We start from the raw sequence: 21,509 nt of genomic DNA, 5'->3' as shown, positions 1-21,509 counted from the left end.
CTGGAGCGTTTCAAGTATTGGTAAAACTTTAGGCTGACTTCATAAGAACTTCACAACACATGCATAAGCATATAATCACACTTAAAGAATCATGACGGACTCTAAATGAACAGCTCATGTCAATATTTATAAGATGATCTGAGATGTTTTATGAAGTAAATGGACTTATATTACTGCGAGAGCAAACAAACTTATATTACCGAGAGAACAAACGTATACATTGCCTGAAACTAGATCCTCTTATAACACTAGGTCATTTTAAATATTGACAATGTATTTTTACAATATTGCATGACAATTTATTTAAAACTTGTTTCAGTACCGGAAGATGACATCATCTTTCTTATAAAGTAAATGCATATGTTGATGTTAGAGAAATAAGGGCTTCATGGCACAAACATAAGCATCTATCACTGAGCATTTATGATTATTGAGCACTTTTTCATAGTGTTATAAATGGGATATGTATTAATGTTTTAAACTTTCAGAGAGCTGGCATGTGTGGTTCTTAAATAGGTCACTGTATTATAAGCTTACAAGCTTCATGACTTGGAAACGATACTTCATGCACACTTCAAGTGTTATTAATAAAGCAAAAAAATCTGTCAGTTTAGTAGGGCTATCCAATTTCTTCATGAAGCAGATGGCTCGCTGCAGCAAGCCCCAGTAATCGAGTCAAATGCTCCTACATTGCTTTTAATGTACTGTATATTATCAAATTCTAATCGCTGTGTTATGAAGTCATTATACCACAGCGCTGTTGAATTCTCAACCCTGATCTGATCAAATCTGTTCATAATATATTTGTGGAAGGAGTCTCCAACCTCAGTGCTTTGTAACAGGCAGTAAGTTTTCGAACTTTGTGCTTTCTGGTTTCTAGGTAACCTGATAAACTGGGTTTTTTTGTCTTATTAACTTTTAAGAGAGAGAAAAAAATACAGGCTGGTGAAGGGACGACTGTTTATAGCTGCTGTAATGTAAGTGATAACAGGAACTAACTAGCTTGTTAGCAAACTGCTGTGGTATAAGTGTAATAAAACTCTTTGGGACATGCTGTTATTGGAAAGTAATCAGCTATTAGATGGTAACAGTCTCTCTCTTCTGTTTCTGTCATTGATGATTATTGTGTCATATTGTTTACGTATTTTCTCTGACATCTATACGAGGCATTTTATAAAATATGCCTCACGTATTTTTGGGAATACTGACAAAACTTGTTGAAATATTCACAGGCATTACTGTATAAATAAATAATTCAATGCTTATGAGAGCATTATGAAGTTCTTATGAAGACAGCCTTGATATAAAGGATTACGTAAATATTTAATCACGAATCAAGCCTTGTGTAATTGTAACTTTTTTTTTCAGTTTCTTTTTGTGTTATTTCTGTCTCTCATGTTTTGATCTTGATCATGTTTGATGGTGTTTTGATGTGTTTTATTTGTTGTCACTCAGCATCATTGTGTGCATGTGCTCGCCCTCAATGTGTTTCCCGAGATTTAAGTAAATGAAGTGATGTGGAACAAAGCTCCGTTCTCTGTGTGAGAACAATGTACTACATGCTGTGTGATATCTCTCACACACACACAGTCACACACACATACCGAGCACTATCTCCTCACCTCTCGCGCTCATGCTCCAGCAGGTTAGTGAAGTCATCGCTCTTGTTCATGAAGTCGACGTGTTTGCGCTTCTCGGATTCCAGCTCGTTCACTGTGCGACGGTGGCATTTCTCAGCCAGCAGGAGCTGCTCCAGCATCCTCCTGTACGTCTCTCTGTGCTTCTCCTCCAAACGGTCCAGCTTTACATCACAGATTTCATATTCAGATTAGTTTTAAAGAGCATTGGAAACATTTTTAACTGCACACCAGTCTTACCACCGATGTGAAACCCTATGTGCTTGGCAATCTTACCCTTTTACATTTTTTACTTAAAGTGAATGAAGGCTAAAAATGATTTTCCAACAGGTAACCTTAAGTATTTTAAATTATTTTAAAAAACTAGATGATGTTCAGCCTATTTAAACACTTTAAAGGTGACTACTGTTTGTAAATACCAAATAGTTGATGCTAGGTGCGTCTCCATCTATCTATCTCTATCTTTTATTTTCATTCCCATATGCCATCACAGGGATTTGAGCATGTGAGAGTCTCATTTTCCAGCAATATTGTTTATGCTGATCAACAACAGTAACAATCCATTAATAATCTGATTTGGAGTGAAAAACCTTCTACACCTAGACCATCTCAAAGTAAACGGTGTGTTAATTGGTGATGCTGCTGTGTGCAGTATATTACATCATGCTAATTGAGATGCAGTTATCTAATGCTCTAACCTCCATCATGGGGATCTCGTAGACGTCGTCTTCACGTGTCTTGTTACAGGTGAGCATGTTGTCTCTCTGTAAGGCCTGCAGAGGCGTGATGGGGACAGCTGATCCATACTGAGCCTCCAGGGACTCGGGCCGCGTCCTTTCCGACTTCAGCATGTGAATAATGTCCTCACGAGCCTGCAGAGACAAATGAACTGCTGAGATTATGAGAGTTGGATAAGGAAATTGTGACACAATTTGAGGTGGATTATGCCAGGTACCCTTTTAACTGTAAAAAAAAAAAAAAACTTTGCTAATAATAATAATAATAATAATAATAATAATAATAATAATAAATCACAGACCCCATCAGTACAGAGTTATTTTGGGAACATTATTCAAACTATTCCATTAATAAGCTAAGTATTCAAATGTGTGTACAGTAATATTCTGGATAAATATTGGCACCCTAGAGCTATTTATTCATGAACTATTAGACAGATGACAGATTACATTAGGCCTAAGTTGATATTATTGAAAGTTAACGTTACTTATTGGCTGATTTTTTGTGTTACTGAGGTTTGGATTCAAACCATTCAAACAGGTTAGAAACTATAAGAGCTCAATAATAAATATAGTAACTTTCATAATAGTGGATTGGATTTTCCTATAACACTTTATATATATATATATATATAATGTATCACAGACCCCCTGCCTATGCTTCACATACCCCTGTGGGTCCCAGGATTTCTCTTTGAGAACCACTGGATTGTACAAGTGCAACATGGGAAAGTATTAGCGTTTAACCGCGTAATAGAAAACGTGGAAATGTAAAGACTAGTTTTTCAGTCATGGAAAATTCCTGGAAAAGGAAAATGTCCCGAAAATAGTAGTGAGTTTCTGTAAAACTGGGTTATTAAACCCTTGAAATTATTCCGTGTATTTTTTCATAGAAAATACACTAAAGTGTGTGGTTGCATCTTTAGTCAGTGGTGCTCTGTTCGAGCATCCATTTTTAAGGTGTACATATTGTAGTTTTAAAAGCCCTAGTGTCACTTCATGATTGCTGGATCAGAGCACCTGGAAGATATAATGTAAGTGTAATGTTACAAAAGGAAGTCTAAATTACTACCCATAAAGCAAATAATTGTCATTGTTGGATAAGTCACTGTAAAAAGATATGTTTGTGTCATTTATTGGCAAACTTCCCTCGACATGTTACTCACAGGTTTAATAACAAGTTTGTTTTCTCGCTATCTAACGTCATTCAGTAGTGTTGGTTCAAGTCGCAGTGAGAATGTGAGGTTACATTTTGAGATGTGAATCACTATTTATTCAAGACGTGAGTCATTCTGAGATGATCTTCCATCAGCAACAACTGTCATGTGTATAACTTATGGTAAATGTACTGGAAAATGATTTTAAAAAATAACCAAAAAATCTATAAAACAATTAAATAAAAGCAGTAAAATGGTATGAAATTATTTAAATGGAGCAAAGGAAGAGTAAGCGCTTCACAATCAATCCATCAGTCAATCAATCAATCAGTGAGACATAATGTAATAATTTATGGAATAAAGGCATTAAAAAGGTCAATAAATGAACACATGCAGCATATGTGCAGCACATGCTCATGTGTAACAACCTTCAAGACTCAGATATTCTGAGACCACATGATGCAGAAACACCTTCAGCTCTTTCCCTCTGTATGTGTTTGTGTGTGTATGTGTGTGTGTGTGTTTTAAGGTGTGGTCTCTTTTGCTATAGAGTAAGTCTCACAGTTGTTTGCGTTACTTGGCACATTGCAAGTTGGTGCTCTTTGACTGATTGCTTTGTGTATAGTGTTCTTGAACACTAGCACTTACTCCAGTCCTTATGTTTAGTTTTGGCTGTCTCTTCATTCTTTGTACCTTTATTCTTTCCATCTTGTTTCTGGTCAGTTGGTGAAATTCAGTGTTTCAACACCTGTTCAGCTGTCAGCTCATATAACAGCTTTATGTCTGAATTCTACTCTAGTAGTGGAAGTTACTTCAGATAAAAGAGTCGGCCAAACAAATAAAAGAAAATGGAAGTTCAAGTATTCAGGGAAATGGTTATAAACATGGGTTTTAAGGTACAAATGACAAATGGTTACGCATCCCTTCTGTAGCATCATATATTGTTATATCTTGCTTGTGATTGTACCTGAAGAGTACATTTTTTTCTAAAAGTGATTAATCAAATTTGTGTTTTGTCTGTAAAATAAATACTCATGCAACTGTGACTGAGCACAGGGGGTGTTTGCAAAACTGGCCACAAGAGGGAGGCATATAGCTTGAGGCTGTAACATGATCGTACAATCGTTTAAGCAAAATTAGACTATCCAAATAGGTTGTATGTACACACTGCTGTGGATAAAATCAATAAAATGAATAAAACATACAACATCCAAAATAATGTATTCTATTATACTAGGACAACAGCTACTTTTAAAAAATCTTGACAGTTCATACATACACACATACAGCTTCAAGTTAAACTATATCAGCTGGGTAAATAAGCATTTAGGACACAACAAACAAACAAATAAACAAATAAACTGCACAGTGTCTTTTTTATCCAAATGTAGCTAATTAGCCGTGATATGTTTGGGGTTAAAGTTAGCTTCTTTAGTCTTGTACTGGAGCTACAAGGCTAACATCGCTGGGAAGTAAAGGAAGCTTCTAGCTACTTGTTAGCTTCATTTAAACTGCAGATTTAAATATTCCTACTCTTGTCTGGGACACTGTATGGCATGTGGTTGTCTATAAGAATGGATTGAAGGACGCCTCAGAGCTAAAAACAGCCAAAGCTCGATCCTGAAGCTAAATCACTTTCTTCCTCAGCACATAGATTGGTGCCTCGCCACACAAAAATCAGACAGTTTTATATATATGTATATATATATATATATATATATATATATATATATATATATATATATATATATATATATAAACATAAAATACAGTTTAAGTACAGTTACCTGCACCTCTCCCTCCATGATGCCAAGCAGGTGAAGCAGCTCCTCTTTAGAAAGCTGCATTTGTCCTGCTTTCTTCCTGCACTTTTCTCCTGCTGGTTTCTGTGATCTCTTCACCGTTGCACGTACAAGACCATCCTCTACTTTCTCTTCCTTCTCCTTCTCCACCGTGGTGGGACTTTTCTTAATCATATCCTCAATGCTGTCTCCTTCCTCCTTGTCTTTTTGGTAGTCTTTGCTAGGCTGTTTGACTTGAAGGCATCCACTGTCAGGAGCCTCCATCCCACTGCTCCTGGACCTCATTCTGCATGACATACAGAAAGAATAGCATTCAGCGTGTTATATTCACTAAGATTCAATAGGTTTATGTATATACTGTATATATACAGTTCATTATATACAATTCATCTTTAAAGAAGTATGATAGAGACTTAGATCTCTCAAGCTCAGTTCATCTGCTTTATAAATTGTTGATGCAGTCCAAATAAAATAATTGAAGCCTATGCAGAGGAGGCTTCATCAGACCTAACGAAACATTTAATATTTGAGTTTGTCAGGAATATTAAGAGTGAATAATACATCTGAACATGGATTTTTATTCTGCCTGCCTCTAGGGACTTTTTTCATGTCTTCTATTTGTTTTGTATTTTTGCCGTAGTCTTTTTTTTCACCCTGTGGTCATATCTCTGTTTCCGTGTTTCTTTTGTTGGTTAATAATGATTTTATGTGGATGAATTGTGGTTACTGTTAACCACTAAAGGTATCTCTGAACACTTTTTATACCCCTCTTGCTCCCTGAGAAAGGTCTATTTTTTTGTTGTTTTGATTTAGGTCTTTTGAGTTTGAACCTATATAAACTTTCCATGACTTTTCATGCCTTCATGATGTAATCAACATGTGCAATTAGACATTTTAAATAAATGAACTGAAGCAACAGGGATGCAAAGCTTTGAGCTTTATAATTAAGAATAGCTGCTGTAATATTTTTTTTGTAATACATTCAGTGGAAAAACACCATTATATGACTTTGAAATTCCTAGAGCTAAATTTGATTTTGTTTTATCCAGAATCCAAGGGGAATTAAAACTCAGTTGAAGGTCTGTCAACAAATTAAGCAATGGTTGTACCTTCGAGAGTTGTACCTCTAACCTGAGCATTGACAAATTTAATAGTCATGTTGTTGTTTTTGAATCTATTTGAAGTTGATGACAACATGATTTGACCTTAGGTCTACACGTGTAAAGACCAAAAGCACTTGGGTGGTCCGGCTGACATCTCCAGGAAATGAAGAGTGGTGGTAACTCAAGCTGCTTGCGAACGCAATAGTCATGAAGTCATGGTGGTGATTAAGATGTACACACATGCTTCAGACTCTCTGTATCCACCGATGGCATTTAAAATGAAAGATCACTAGCATGAAATGAAAGATCAGTAGCATGACAATCCAGCCTGATGAGCTCATTTGTTGACATGAGGTAATAAACTGGCACATGTCCTAATTCATCATGTTACTGAAACAAAGATCTGCTATGTTACTATTAAGGGCCCCTGTGTACCTCCTGTTTTACTTCCTGTTTTCCTGACCACACTTCCTGAGCTGTGTTAGCACCTCTGTTTTATTTCTTCTGTGTGATTAGTCTCATTATGATATCAATAAAGGAATAGTTTGGCAAAAAAAATCATATTTGCACAATTTTCCTCTTACGTCAAGTGTTGTCACTCAGCCAAGACATATTTCGTGTTCAGTGTTTGCTTCCAAAGTTTTTGACTCATGTTGCTAGCAAATAACCCTAAAGCTGTTCTGTATATATCTGCCCTAAAACTGCATCCAGTAGTTCCTTCAGTGATCTACAGAAACAGATTTAGGACACAGTGTGATTTTCTGTCATCTATAAACATGAACAAAAAATGTTGTTCACCATGTAGCTGAATGCCATAACATCATGGGGGCAGCCATTTTGGACAGCCATCTTGTTTTTTCTTTGTGCAATTTGGTATATTTTAGCCCCTGCCTCCCAAAGTTTGAAGATTTGTAGTAGAAAACTGGGACTTATGATACAGTTCCACAAAATCATCTTTTCTTTCAAATTGGATTATGTAGCATAACAATACCATTTAAAGCAAGTATATGAAGTACTTGGCATGAATTTTAGAAACTGGTTGTGGAATAGACTTACATTACTTATTGTATTACCTACATTAGTGTCCAGTGCAAAACACCAACATGTCTTGGCTGATTGGCTAAATTTGGTTTTAAGGGAAATTTGAATTTTCACCAGACTAGTCCTGTAACCTTTGTGCTTATACCCCTTAGTTTGTGTTTTGCTAATCCTTGCTTATTATATACACCAAATATAAGTATCTAGCTTCCGCTAGTTTATAGTCCAGGTGTAACTAATCATTTTGGTTTTCTTTCCTTTTTTTTACGTCTGCCTGTGTTCTGGCCCCATTCATGATTTATGTCATGTTTTTGGACGAGCAGCAAATATGTCCCACTGCCTCTGGCTCCCGTTCGTTACTTGTTACTTCTTTATCGCCTGGAGTAAAAATCGTCAGTGTCATTACGAAACTTCCAATTGTACATTTGTACAGAGAAAAGCAACTGTACTCTCATCCTTGTCTCATCAAACTCATGTTGGCCTTTAGATGCTGAATCCAGGTACACAAGTTCAGAATGATCTGGACCAAAAAACAAAGCTGAGGCTCATGCGCTGACCCTGCATCTCATTTGTTTTCGCAATAAATCTACATTAGCCCTGTTCCCAGGCACTTGTGATTTGTGAGGGGGATTTCCCTCCGAGAGAGAGAGGGAGAGAAAGAGAGAAGTGAGAGAGACAAAACGTCTCCCAGTGTGAAATGGAGCTTTATGTAATCCCTAATAAGATCAGGCATGACGTCAGGATTTTTGATCAACAGCATATTCACCGCGCCTCAACGATGATGTCACACATGACCCCTGACCCTGATCTCATAGCCTCTAAGCTCCAAGTGAGACGTGCTCCCACGCACTCTGTCTCTCGGCTGGATGTGATGAGGTGATGAGGTGTTGAGCTCATGTTCACACAGGGACCCTGAACAATATTCCGTGGGACAGGGAGTGATTTTTACACCAGCTGGACCTCAACAGTAACAGCATTCATTTTAATTCCCAATTAAAACAAGATGCTTGAAACATTCCAGAGAGGCAATACATTATTTTTTTTTCAGTCCTATCTGCAGATAGTCTGCAGAGATCTGCAGATATCTTCTTAATGCTTTCCAGATAAGAAAAGTTTTTTGTTTTTGTTTTGTTTTTCTTTTATTTTGCAGATATAACAAACTGAATGATCAGACACGAGACGGAATCCTTACATCACATACATTTCAAATGTGCTCATACTGTAAGTGCCTTGCAAAATGTTATGGCCTGAAAATGCATGTGACTTCAGAGTAAACACGTGACATCACATGAACAATATGGTCATGGGGAAAAGAATTATTCATATCAGAAATTCACATCTAAAAAATTAAATTTACCATGTGAAAAAAATTAACATGAGAAAATTAATTAATCAAATGGGGTAAAAAAAAAAAAAAAAAAAAAAGACTATATGTAAAAATAATTAACATGAAAAAGAAATTATTCATATGAGATTATTCATATGATTATTCATGAGATTATTCATATGAGAATTTCATGTGACTTTACATTCTGAAAAGTAACGGAAAGATGTGACAAGCTTGAGATAACAACTCTTATACCATTGGTCAAGGAAAAGGCTGTTTTTCTTATATCTAGACACCTAAAAGTTTAAAATGAATGTTAAAAAAATCAGTCTCAGTTTTTACAGACTTACAGTCAAACAAAAATATTTTAATTTTGTAAATAATTTATTCATTGTATTTATGCAGAAAGGAATGGCTTATTAGCTACAGTGCATGAAAAATATTTTAATTAAAACATTCAAGAACCAATTGAGATAATGCCAGTGTAAGCATAGCAATACTTTTATAGCTAAATAAAAATATTGAAAATATAGATGGGTGTGCTATTCATATCATTCAATTATGAGGAAGCAAAACTTACACAAAGTCTGCTTTGGAAAATGCTGGTAAATAGCTGTAGCATAAGCTAGCTTAAGTGTGTGATATCAGAAATATCACGACTTGCCCAGCACTTATTTGGTTGTGAAATAAACCCCAAAGCTAGTAATAATTTATAAGAAATGCTTGCATTTAATAATTTTCTATAACAGCAGCTGATAATAGCTGGCTGCAAGAAAAATCATAGGTTTATATTAATGCGCTCATTCTTATACAATATTGTTTTATACGTTTAGTAACAAGGACCAGTAAGGAAGTACGAGTAATGAAAAATACATAAAAGTGTGTGTAATTGTTGATATGGCATAGGTTTTTGTGAGATGTTTATTTAGCATTTTTAGAAGGAATCTTCTGTGTCAGTGATTTGTAAGAGTCGGAGGTAATGCCGGAGTGCTTTGCAGTTCCATGGTAACAGGACAAGCTGTGTATTTTTTATTGCCTCATCTTATTAACTTCAAGAGAGAGAATAAAAGAGATTCTGATGTGGGAATGACTGTTTATAGCTGCTGTAACATAAGTTATAACAGGAACTTGTTTCACAGATGTTCCACAACATTAAATGTACCTAGAAATGGTTCAAATGTGCAATATCATTCTTTAATTAAATAAAAAATTGTTAGTGCTGTGGTGTGAGAGGAGTCAAATATTTCAGGATGTGCTAGTAAAGGAAAATAACCAACTTTAGGATTGTAAGAGTATCTCCAGTTCATATTGGAGTTAAACAGCCATTTATTGCCTCCAAGGCAAATAATAAACCACTGCCTTCTGCCATCCGACTAAACCCCTCTGTTGAAACTACATTTGCCTCGTGAGCTGCTGGAGGCAAAGCAGATTTCAGAAAAATGTGAACAGAAGCCAGAAATGAAGTAATTAGTGACTAGATTCACTGCATGCCTTTATTACAAACCACAGTTTTTTAAAGATGTGTTTGAAACACTTTTAAAAATTACAAACAGTACCTTTAATTAGGGTAAATTAGACAAAAGTAGGTGGGTGTCTAATCTAATCATGAATTTCAAACACATCTGCTGACACTTCAGTGTTAAGAGGTCTGATCAGGCTGCGCGTGTGTGTGACGTGGGTCTCGCATGTTAAAGCGTGAGCCCATTGTTTCCATTATCAAACTGAGACACACTCATGATTTCCATGAGGTCGGATCCCTGCCTTCTTTGGATCTTGAGAGTGTTTCTGGTTCTGCGGCTCTATTCTGTACATGAGAGGATGCTGAAAATGCTGAGCAGCACAGACACATTAATAGGAAGGCCTGCAATCAAAATAACGTGTTCATTCACTAAACCCATTAACAAGGTACACCGCTCGGAAAATGAATATTTATTATTACGACTATGAGAAAACAATTCCAAGTATGACAGCACTGTCGTCCGGACATGTCCCAGTCTTTGCTTACGTGACGATGGCCTTACACACTGCCTCAAGTGGAGGAGGAGGAGGCGATTTGGCGAGCTGTTTTATGACCGTTTCTGGTAAACGTAGTTCACACAAACGCTTGAGTGCAGTAAGTTCAGGGCCTCACACGTTTGTGGGATGCTGATGAAACCAGCTTGTGACTCATTGGATCTGTAACAACTCGTTTAGTGTTTGGGTTATTAATAGTCATTATAGGGGAACAGCCAAGCACTCCTGTGGGTGCTGTCTTCATTTCGAACCTCAGTTTGGTTTGTAAAGAAGTCTGGCATCCTCAGCTCAGGGTGTAATACTTCAGTGTGCAGTTTACACAAAGATTGAGTATCACATAAGTTTATACAAGCAACAATTCAAAACAGCAATGACTTGTTATGTTTACTTAAACAACAGCATTTCAGTAGACCGCCTGTGTGGGCTGGATAATTGCACAAACTCATATATTATGCAATATGCTACTATTATTATTGCATTTATTACCTTTTTACATAGCAACCTTGCACTCAGTAGATTTTGGAACACTATTTCTTAAATATTATTATGTATATAAGTGTCATAGGAGATTCAAATCTACTTCAAGTTCATTGTGACAGTAAAGTTTTTTTATTCTATTCCATAATACTCCTATTAAAGTTACATTAAATAACATTGTTCAGAAGACCAAAAAAAGGATTAAGATCTGAATACCAAGTTTATGTTGCAAATTCTCAGTTTGTCTCTATAATTTAGATCAGTGCTAATTTATGCTTCTGAACTCATACGACAGCTCAAGCTTCACTGTCTAAAATTATAGGCTTGTATTTATGGCAGTCTGATTACGGTTGATAACATGTAGCACCTTTGATTCACTCCACTGGCGATAATGTAACTTCTATATTAAGACTCAACTGATATGAACATTTTGGCACCAACATGATCCCTTATTTGTGATCCAGGGTGTATTCCCACCTCATGCCCAGTTTTCCTCGGATAGCCTCCGGATCCACTGTGACCCTGATCAGGATAAAGTGCTTACTGACGATGAATGAATAAATGAATGATACCTATTTGAAGGAGTTCAGGTATAATCTGTTGGAGATGTAGGCTCCAGAGTGTGCTTAGGTATGCAGAAGAGGGCAGTTAGCGTTTTCCTCTCACTGTGTACACGTGCTCCATTACATTATGAGCTGCATTTTGAAAAGACGCAGTGACCAGTTTCATGTATTTAAGAGGGAGCATGTTCTAGCCCTCACCCTGATGAAGATATTAATGATACCCTGACATAATGATGATATCAAAGATGATAAAATTTAGTTTCAAAAGTTTCAAAATTTAAACTTAATTCCTTCAGTCGAGGCAGTTGTTAACTACTGTTTAAAATTTGATAATTAAAGCAACATATATGTGTGAGTTTAATGGATTTACTATATCGTGTATCTTATTTTCAGATAAATAAGTCATATATAATGCAGATATTTGTTATTAATAATATTATTATAATATTAATATTGCAGATACTCAGTTGTAGAAACAGAGATATTGAAAACTAGTTTTTGGGCTTTTTTGCATTTTGCTGTGATTGATAGGGGAAAGAGAGTATGACATCTCTCCCACAAGAGAGCACGGCTAATGTTGTGCTTTTGGACTCGAACAAAACTTGGACTTGGACTCGTGATTGCTGAACAATAGCATGAACGCATCTTGCGCCACTCGGGAGCCAGAAAACTAGTTTTAATTACATTTCCATAATATCAGTCTTGAGAACTCTACACAGAAATGACCGAAAAAAATAGTACTGTAAAAGCAATCCCTGAAAATAACCAATAATAGCAAGTGATATAGTTGTAAAAACTGGTCAAAAGTTAAAGACATTAAAGGTGGTAATTAAACAGGGTTTCACAGATATAATTCCTCAAACTCAAATAAACAACAGCTCTTCAAATGTAATTTTAAAACAAGTCAATAGCAGGAAATTTCACAAGTGTAAAGTTCACGGTCAACAATGTCAACAGACCGTGACCTAAGACAACTACAACATGTAAACAATAACATGCATCATTTTCTGTAAATGAATACCTAGAGACTTGTGTTTGATGGTTGTCCAAATTAATCCCATTTTCTATAGAATGCCATTTTCTATAGAACATTTAATGTAACATTAATGGTATGTTATTGGTGTGTTTTAAAAAGATTTTGGTAATCCATGAAACCTTAAGATCAGCAATTTTATTCCCAGGCTCAATTCTATATATTGTCATTGTTGTTGTTGTTGTTTTGGTTTGGGATTTTTTGTATTAAAGACAAATAAAGTTCTGAAGTATAAAATGATCATTGAAAATAATGGTCAGTTTTACATTTCTAAGACTAAATCCAAGGACTAGGATTGAGAGAGAACCAAGGGTGTTTGTTCAGAACCCTGGTTGCGATTTACAGCTGCCTGAAGTTGATATTTATGCAGTCTTTCCCTTGTGTACTCTTGGGAAACACCAAACAGTATTACTTGATCTCTTTTCTGCATGACAACACTTGCCAAAGCATCGGTTTAACTCCAGCCGCCAATTGTGCGCAATGTTACACGGCCAGAGGTCGAGATCTTAGCATACTTACCACTGTAGCATGTTTGCTCCTCTTATGTTAATGAATTCCCTAAATTATTGGGTTATTGGGGTGTTCAGCACCACAAGTAGACAACACTTAAATATAGCCATGGATTCTGCTTGGGTGTGCTGACATACATAATCCTCATTGGGATGGCAGGCAGGCTAAACTGGGAACACAAAGACCGGCTCTTGCCAGCCAGGCATTGCTAACGCAATTGCTGTGGGACATAAACAGACTCGAGGCCACAGTATTTTGGCTTCTCCTGGGTGCTAATATCCACCTGCCACCCTCTTTCAGCCAGCGGCCAGTCAGATCAGTGCTAATATTCTCTTCATGACTGCTTCCATTCCATGCTAACACACCCCATTCCCCCTTTCCATATTTTCAGATCACATCACGTTATGGTTTCTTTTCCTTATCTCGTGTGAAAGACACAACGGAAGAGCACTCCCAGACAAGTAATGAAGAAAGACACTAACACATTCTTGCCATTTCCACCCCCTTAAGCTGAGCCGGGAGTGTGTCTAGTTAGCGGCAATAAAACAAGCTTGTGACAGGTGCTGGAGCCTTTCCAACCCCCACCATCATCATTTTCTGATCCTGAAAGAAAATTTCTGAGAATAGAATTCGGATCAGCAGAAATGTGACTAAATAAGGTGATAGTAACATGAACAGACCCATACTCTTCCTTTGGGGAAAAGCTTTTGACTTACCATAAGGCTCATCAGTTCGACTTTAGCATTAGGGAGAACTGCAAGGTCATATCTCCTTTTAGCTTTGCATGTCCTCAAGTTTCTGTTGCTTTATTTTGTTTACATAGTGACACTTGGTTTATATAAGAACATATGGGCACACGCTAAACTGTAGTAAACCTCTACAAGGGTTTAGTTTTAGTGGATTGATGTTTGTTTTTTTGTGAATGCCTGATTTGCCATGGCGATTTGCAGTCCTGAACAGATCTGTGTTACGAAGACCAGTGGGTCACTACAAGGTCAGGAGGGTCACTGTTGTGTGTAGCTTCTCTTCTGCCCTGAAAAAGCAGCACTACTGGGGCTGCTAAAAATCTAACACACCTACTGTGTATCTCCAAAATATTTCTCAACAAGATGGAAGCCCAGAATATAGTGTCTTAACAAAATCCCTGTAAAACTTTGAGAATTTCAAGGGCCCTCTTTGATTTTCTTACAAACGGCAAATCCAAACTTTCCTAATTTAGAAATGTATCTTATCTTATAATATCTTATGTTGAGTTAGGAAAACATAAACTACAATATCAAAGTCAAGAATCAACTATGTCTCCTACAAAGAACCCAAGAATACACACAGAGCTGTTAGCCGTGAACCAAATACTTTGTGTTAGATTAAGTTATAACTAGACTAGATGGAAAAGAAACCAAAAAGTGTTTAAGATCAAAGCTGATGAAGTTCAGTAGAAAAATTTGAGCCTATTTCATTTGACAAGGTTTAGATCAATATTATTACAGATTTATGGACAGAGAATTGGTGAGAACTGTGGAAAAAGTGTCGCAAATGTCAGATAAGAGCGTTTCACTAGTCTCTCCAGTTAGAATTGGTCAGTTAATTCCAGTATCTTGGCCCATGGGAGAGCCAGCATTTGCTAATGAGCATTTTGTTGTTGAAACTAAACACATTGTTTAGTTCCTCCATTGGCCTTTCATAGTGTCTATAGTCATCATTGTGCAATATAAACATATGACATATCTAACAGCAGGTTTTCCAATGCTCATCAAAACACAGCTTTCTGTTTTTAACCCAGGAGCCATTGGTGGGTCCAGAAATACTATAACTACACAGCTTTCCTATTAGTTTCATATTTTAAACTGAATAATTGATTAACAAGCTGAGTGTAAGAGCTGAGTACAGAAAAGCATCTTAAAACAAAAGCTAAGACATTGTTGTGGTTATCCTAAAGTTAGAACATGTTATAGGAAATAGATTTTTATCTGCTGTTATATAATATAATATAATACATTGAGGAAATCTTGTGTAATGGATAAACACAAAGGCGCATGCAATTACAGGAAAATAATCAATGATACAGCATCATGTGAAGCCAAGGGCCTTTTTCAACTCCGCCCTGGAGTTGATTACTTTCCAATAACATCATGCTTTATTCATCTTATACCGCATCAATTTACCAGTGCTATTTTTACAAATAAATTATTAAAGAACATGTGGTTTTATCCATTTATAGTTACATTTAATTTTGTGAAACACATTAGTGCCTTTTATCCTTTACATTATTGCCATTCCTTCACCACTCTCTTCTTTTTCTCTCTCCTGAAGTTAATACGAAAAAAAAAAAAGCTTGTGTGGTTGCCAAGAAACCGCAAAGCCCTCCATCCTTAAGATTTTCCTGTGTCAGAAAACTTGAAATTACAGCTTTACCTCTGAGTGTTTCAAAGTGCTGACACTGGAGACTCCCTTCAAAAATGATAAATAAACATCTCCTCACAGAAAATTCCACCATATCAACAATCACACTCACGAATTAAGACAAACCTGTGATTTGCAGCCAGAACTATTGCCACAGCTGCTGTTATATAAAACTAATCAACAACATCTGACCAATCAGAACAGAGAACAGCACTCTTGTATAATCTGTGAAACATAATGACCTAAACAAATATAATAGGAATCGTCCTGGTTATTAAAAAGATACAATTTCAGAAGTAGAATTTTTTTTGGAATACTTTTAGATTCTGTTAACTAGAATCCACTAGCTTCCTAGCCTGATCTCCGATTTCATTTAATTTCATCAACAGGTTTCACACTTCACACTGAGTGTGTGATGCTTTCCAATTTGGGCTGCTATTAATACACAGCACCTCACAGCTGGCACTCTGAGCCTAAAACATCATGGGTGAGTCCAAGTTACATGGTCTAAATCATAAATCTAGCTTTAGTCTAATTACTTCTCAGCCATCTGCTCTGTGCTTTTGTCACTTAGCATTTATCTTTAGGATCAGCGTGACATGAGAGACATCCTTGGATGTCGTATGACATATGGTTTGATGTTTGCCTGTCTGGAATGTTAAAGGAATTCTCCAGCTTTTTTCCCCCGAATCCCGATCTGCTGCATCTGTAGCGTTTGTGTGATTACCAGAAACAGAAATCCTTTTTTTTGCACTGTTTACTTAAAACTCACTTGTAATGGATGTTTAAGGGCAGTTGTTCATCAGTAAGTTTGAAAAACAAACCATGAATTTGAAACACAGTTACCCTATAACAACAAAGGTCTTAGGATGAGATGGACTTGAGAGGAAGTCTTACCAAAGCTGTTCTTATGAAGTTTTATCCAATACAGTAAAAAGTAATTACGGTTCCTTACTCTTTAGGTTTTGTGGTATCCATGTGCAACCAGATCCACACAAATATAGTGGTGACGCATAACCACAAATTCTTTCCTCTAAAAAGTTTTTCTTCATCTCGGAAAGGGTAAATTATACAGATTTATAGCTTAATTTAGAAATAACTCTGATTGATGAATTTATGAAAGCATTTATTTAGGAAATTCAACATCTGCCCATAGGCCCCGGTTTGGAGTAAACAGGTTGTCACTGTTTTCTCAGTACACGGAAATGGGTCAAAATTATTGTCTGTGTTAATCCACATGGTATAGATAATGTAGATAGAGTTTGGGTTGAAAAACACTTGAGTATTCCTTTAATATTAATGGATTAGACCATTACTAGCAAATCTAAAGCTACTTAACTCACCGAAAGTTTCTGTTTCTGTTAGTTTTTTTATCTACAGGTGTCCAATTTTATACACACATCATTGGACATCAGGTCATCAATTTTTTACTCAATGAATTTGTAACATGAAGCCATGAAGCATCTGTGGTGGATCTAATGGGTGAGGAGTTAAAGAAAAATCTGAAAGTTAGCATAAATAGAGAGGGACTTTCTGCCGAAGTCTATTTGAGCCGTCCTCCACATGAACGTGACCCTATTACAGGTCACCTACAGTGGATGAAGGGCCATAACTCCAGAGTGAGTATAAAAATAGAGGTCATAAATGCAGGCCTTAGTTGGGGAAAGGCTCCAGAGTTACTGTACTTCATTACAGACCAAGCGAGAAACATGTATAGTTGTATAACACTTGGGGTCATGTTTCATTTTTAATGGTCTGGAATAAGTGAAATGTAAAAGGAGGAGAAGGAGTTTTGGGGCTGAGTGAGTGTGATGAATGAGTGAACGCGAGTGATAAGTTTGGAGGTTTATCTCCACAGACAGAGCCATCCGTGTCCAGAGGAGTGACATCACTGGCCAGATGTACTCCTCAAGCAGCCTGGTCTCAAATGCCTTTCTGCTGGGATGGAAATGAGATCACTTCCCTCATAAAGTAAATGCAGAGAGAGCAGAGAAAGAGCAAGGGGAGGAGAGAGAAAGAGAAAGAACAAATGCTGACTATGTCCAGTGTCTCCACCACTTATGACGGCTTTCAGACTTATCTTCCAGTGCTCAAGAATCTCAAGGGTTACATTCACAGTGAAGCTCTCCAAATATCTTACGAATTGTAGAAGCATCTGAAAGAAGTTTAAATCAAATAGATATCACAGCATTCCCATGATGCCTTTCTGAAATGTTTAGGAATGTTTGGACGGACAAGTTGTGAAAAAGAGGTTATCGTAACATCAGATTTTTCAGTATCTGCATCTGTTTTTATACATGTATGTGATAAATGATTAGCTCCAGTGTGTGTGGTCGTGTCATGACGACCAGGATATAAAGAAAATTCTGTGTTTCATGGCTGGAATTTTAAGAAACACCCACTGAAAGAAGGCTGCGGGCCTTGAGATGTCTAAACACATACTGTTGACTGTGTTTTTAGCACTTCTCAACAGATTCGTTCCAGCTTAAATATAAGAACTTAAAAAAGCTTTTAATCTAATTTACACAGATGATTTCTTCCAGAAATGCAGTTGATCAGCCAGTGTCTGGCGCTTACGCATTTAGTTTTTCACTCAAGATTCAAGGATACACGATTTAAGTTATGAAAGTCTGTCAACCAAAATCTTTACATACCGTATATGCTTCAGTTGCTACACACATCTATTACTTTCTGTAGGCTATAATTCAAATCTAGATTATAGACTAAAATTAGATTATGATGAAAAGAAATACTGTCTAAAATTTAACCAAAACTAGATATAGTGAGAGATGAAATAATGCTTTTAGCTTTCAACTCCATTGTTTTAATCATTTAATAAACTACCAGATGATGACTGAGTTTCTAATCCGGCAGACTATTTGTACACATGAGTGTTCTGTAGCTTTCTACTGCAATACGTTATAGAATTCCTGTAGGAAAAACCCTAAACCTTCATAATGCTGTACTGCCTGTTATGTTGCTATGCGTCAGGCAGTTTCTGTGCTGTTGTTTCTCTCCCTCAGTGACATGGCTGAGCTGAATTAGGCTGCTGATCTCATGGGCAGAGCCGCTTATCGCTTAGCTCAAAGCTGTGACGCCGGCTCTGGCTACCGTTTAAGAGAAAACATGGTGTTAGCCATTCCTGAGGGTGACAGAGGCAATTAAGATACCTCTGGAAAAAAAAGACAACAAGCAACATGCCTCTATGTTATCACAAGGAAGGACACCATATTGTCTGTTAAGACGTGATTATTTGATTATTTCATTTAGTCTATGAACAGATGCCAGGAAAAGCAGACCAAAATGAAGGTGAAACGTTATTATGTATCTTCCACACACCAAATGAAATAGTTTTCATAAAAGAGACACAAAGTAAAACTTGCCAACAAGAAATAGAGCGGGATTGCGTAGAAATTTGAGAACCCTACGTTGTCCAGTATATTTATATTTATAGAAGAAATATGAGGATTTCAAGGTCCACCAGGGAGCTAGTTGTTATTGTAAATCCTGGACATATAGCTTGCTGTCAGCCAAGTGAAAAACACACCAGCTCAAATCACTTTTCTGTGACCTGTGTGAAGTTCTACGAATACTGAAGCTTAACACGATGGAATGCCGTTATTTAATGCTACACAAGTCATGTTGTGCTGTTTCACTGAAATGGCCTTAGCATGGAATTTTCCAATACAGGATCGAAGCCCAGACATCATCTACCATTAACTCATTAAGAAACTAAGGAAGAGTTCAGCATAAAATCAACTTTGCACAATTTAAACCAAATGTGGTCAATCAGCCATGACAAGACTTGCTGCTTTAGTGTTGCACTGCATCTATGTGACTAATGTATTTATGGCTATCTTTTCTGTAAATAGGCACCCAAACATTACTCTAAATAAATTTGCTTTAAGCAAAATCATAAAGATCATTTGAAAAAAAAATGTTAACATAGCAAAGAGTGTCTGTATTTACAAATTTGCATTCAACTATATTACCACCAGTACAACTTCCAGCTTTCCATTGCACTTCCACCTTGAAAAAGTGATTGTCCAAGATGGCTGCCCCCATAACACTGGTGTTTTGCCAAATACTGACCCTTTTTAAAAAAAAAAAAATATATATATATATATATATATATATCATTATTTTTAAAGATTACACTAAATCATACAGTATTTGTGCAGTGTTGCCAAAGAACAGGATATGGTTTGAGGCAGATATTTACAGAAAGTTTTTTGGGTGAGACTAATGTCTATTGCTTGTTAGATAGATTAGCTTGATATTTCCAGTGCAAAACTAAAGAAATAAATATCAGACACTAAACATGTCTGTGGCTGATGGGTTACATTTGGGATAAGGGAAACATTGTGTAAAATAGATTTTTCACTAAACTATTCCCTTAAGATTTACACTAATTGTGTCTCTTTCTGGATATTAATGTGTTTGGATCCTAAGCTTTACAAACTGAAATGTTTAAAAATCTCTCAGATTGTAGAGGCACAGTGTCTGAGTCTGACTTATGACACCGTCACTGTATCATTTCCTTGTCAAGTCTGAAAGCTTACCTCTCACCTAACTCTCCTGGGTGTGATGCTGAGCTCTCCACCACTCTGAGATGTAATCCGTTAAAGCAACGTATGGAAGCATTTCCTGAACAGAGACTTTGCTGAAACTCAGAATTGCAGCCAGAGATTTTTGAGTGATAGCTTTCCCTCGAATGTGGGACTCTGAGAGTAACTCGCATGAGTTGTACAGCAATGAGTCAAAGCACACATGTTATAATTTTGGTGATTATCATTCCCATAGACATAAATCAATAATGAACAAGGGAAAGGAAAAGGATTGAAAAGCTAAATGTGTGCACACAAATCAAGGACATGTGGATTCTATTGGATGTGGGAAAGTTGCTATTGCAAAATGGGAAATGTTCAGTAATCATTTTCTCCATGAGGTTCTTGTTCAGTATTATAAACACACATGACAGTTCCTTATAGCACTGTTGGATATTAGACAAAACAAACACAAGCTGAGAAACAAGAGCAGTGCCCTACCTTTCAACAATGGTCCCAAAGTATGAGTGCTTACAGAAAGCAAAATCCTAAAAAAATTCCCAGTCCTTCTTCTGACTTCTGCTTCAGCTGAACAGCCCAGAAGGAGACACCATGAGAAAGAGAACTCTTTCCAACTCTCTTTCCTGCCTCTAACTCCCTGTCTGTGTTTTGTCCTCTCTCGAACTCTGCGAGCCAGCAGAGACACTCTGACATGCTTAGAAGGAGAAGAGAGAGAAAGGAGAGTGTGGCAAGAGAGAGAGAGAGAGAGAGAGGGAGAGAGAGAAAGAGAGTGACCAATCAGAAGAAGGAGGTGGTCAGATCTTCTCTATCACCACCAGCACTTTAAAATTCAAGCTCCAAGCTCCAAGTAAGCAAGGTCAGAGAGAGCCAAGCAGACCGTTGGTAGACTCCCACTCCTCCTTTTTGTTCCACAGAGTGAAATTAAAGCAGTGTATGGAGTGTATGGACCAGAACTGTGTCTATATTTAAACCGTGTTCTCACTCACTCATTGCTGTTAGCAGCTGAGCAGATTGTGGCCGAGCTTTCCAGGCCCAGCTGACAGCTGAGCTCTCAGACTCCCCCATAAACACAGAGATCATTCCAGCAAAGCCATATTATACAGCCCGAAATGGACTTGGTGAACATTGGCGCAAGTTTATACCA

The 21,509-nt window shown here is 36.9% G+C and overlaps 1 protein-coding gene across 4 annotated transcripts in view; it reads right to left on the bottom strand.

The window, feature by feature from the left end:
- The window catches only part of LOC113531737 (filamin-A-interacting protein 1), a 36,688-nt gene extending 15,393 nt beyond the window's left edge, over positions 1-21,295 (bottom strand). Inside the window, exons 1-4 of one of the 4 annotated variants that reach the window (XM_026922614.3) lie at positions 20,846-21,295; positions 5,319-5,619; positions 2,336-2,509; positions 1,623-1,801 (exon numbers count right to left, since the gene is read on the bottom strand). In XM_026922614.3, coding sequence (XP_026778415.3) covers positions 1,623-1,801; positions 2,336-2,509; positions 5,319-5,618 — 653 coding nt within the window. In that variant the 5' untranslated portion in view covers position 5,619; positions 20,846-21,295. Of the gene's footprint in view, positions 1-1,622; positions 1,802-2,335; positions 2,510-5,318; positions 5,620-20,359; positions 20,789-20,845 lie in introns of those variants that run through there. The other 3 variants (XM_053241976.1, XM_053241977.1, XM_053241975.1) reach the window with 3 other exon arrangements.
- Positions 21,296-21,509: the final 214 nt, after the last annotated feature.

The sequence above is a fragment of the Pangasianodon hypophthalmus genome, chromosome 19, assembly GCF_027358585.1.
Source record: "Pangasianodon hypophthalmus isolate fPanHyp1 chromosome 19, fPanHyp1.pri, whole genome shotgun sequence".
Taxonomy (NCBI): Eukaryota; Metazoa; Chordata; class Actinopteri; order Siluriformes; family Pangasiidae; genus Pangasianodon; species Pangasianodon hypophthalmus.
The sequence above is the reverse complement of the archived record's forward strand: the minus strand, read 5'-3'. Positions and strand labels throughout refer to the sequence as shown.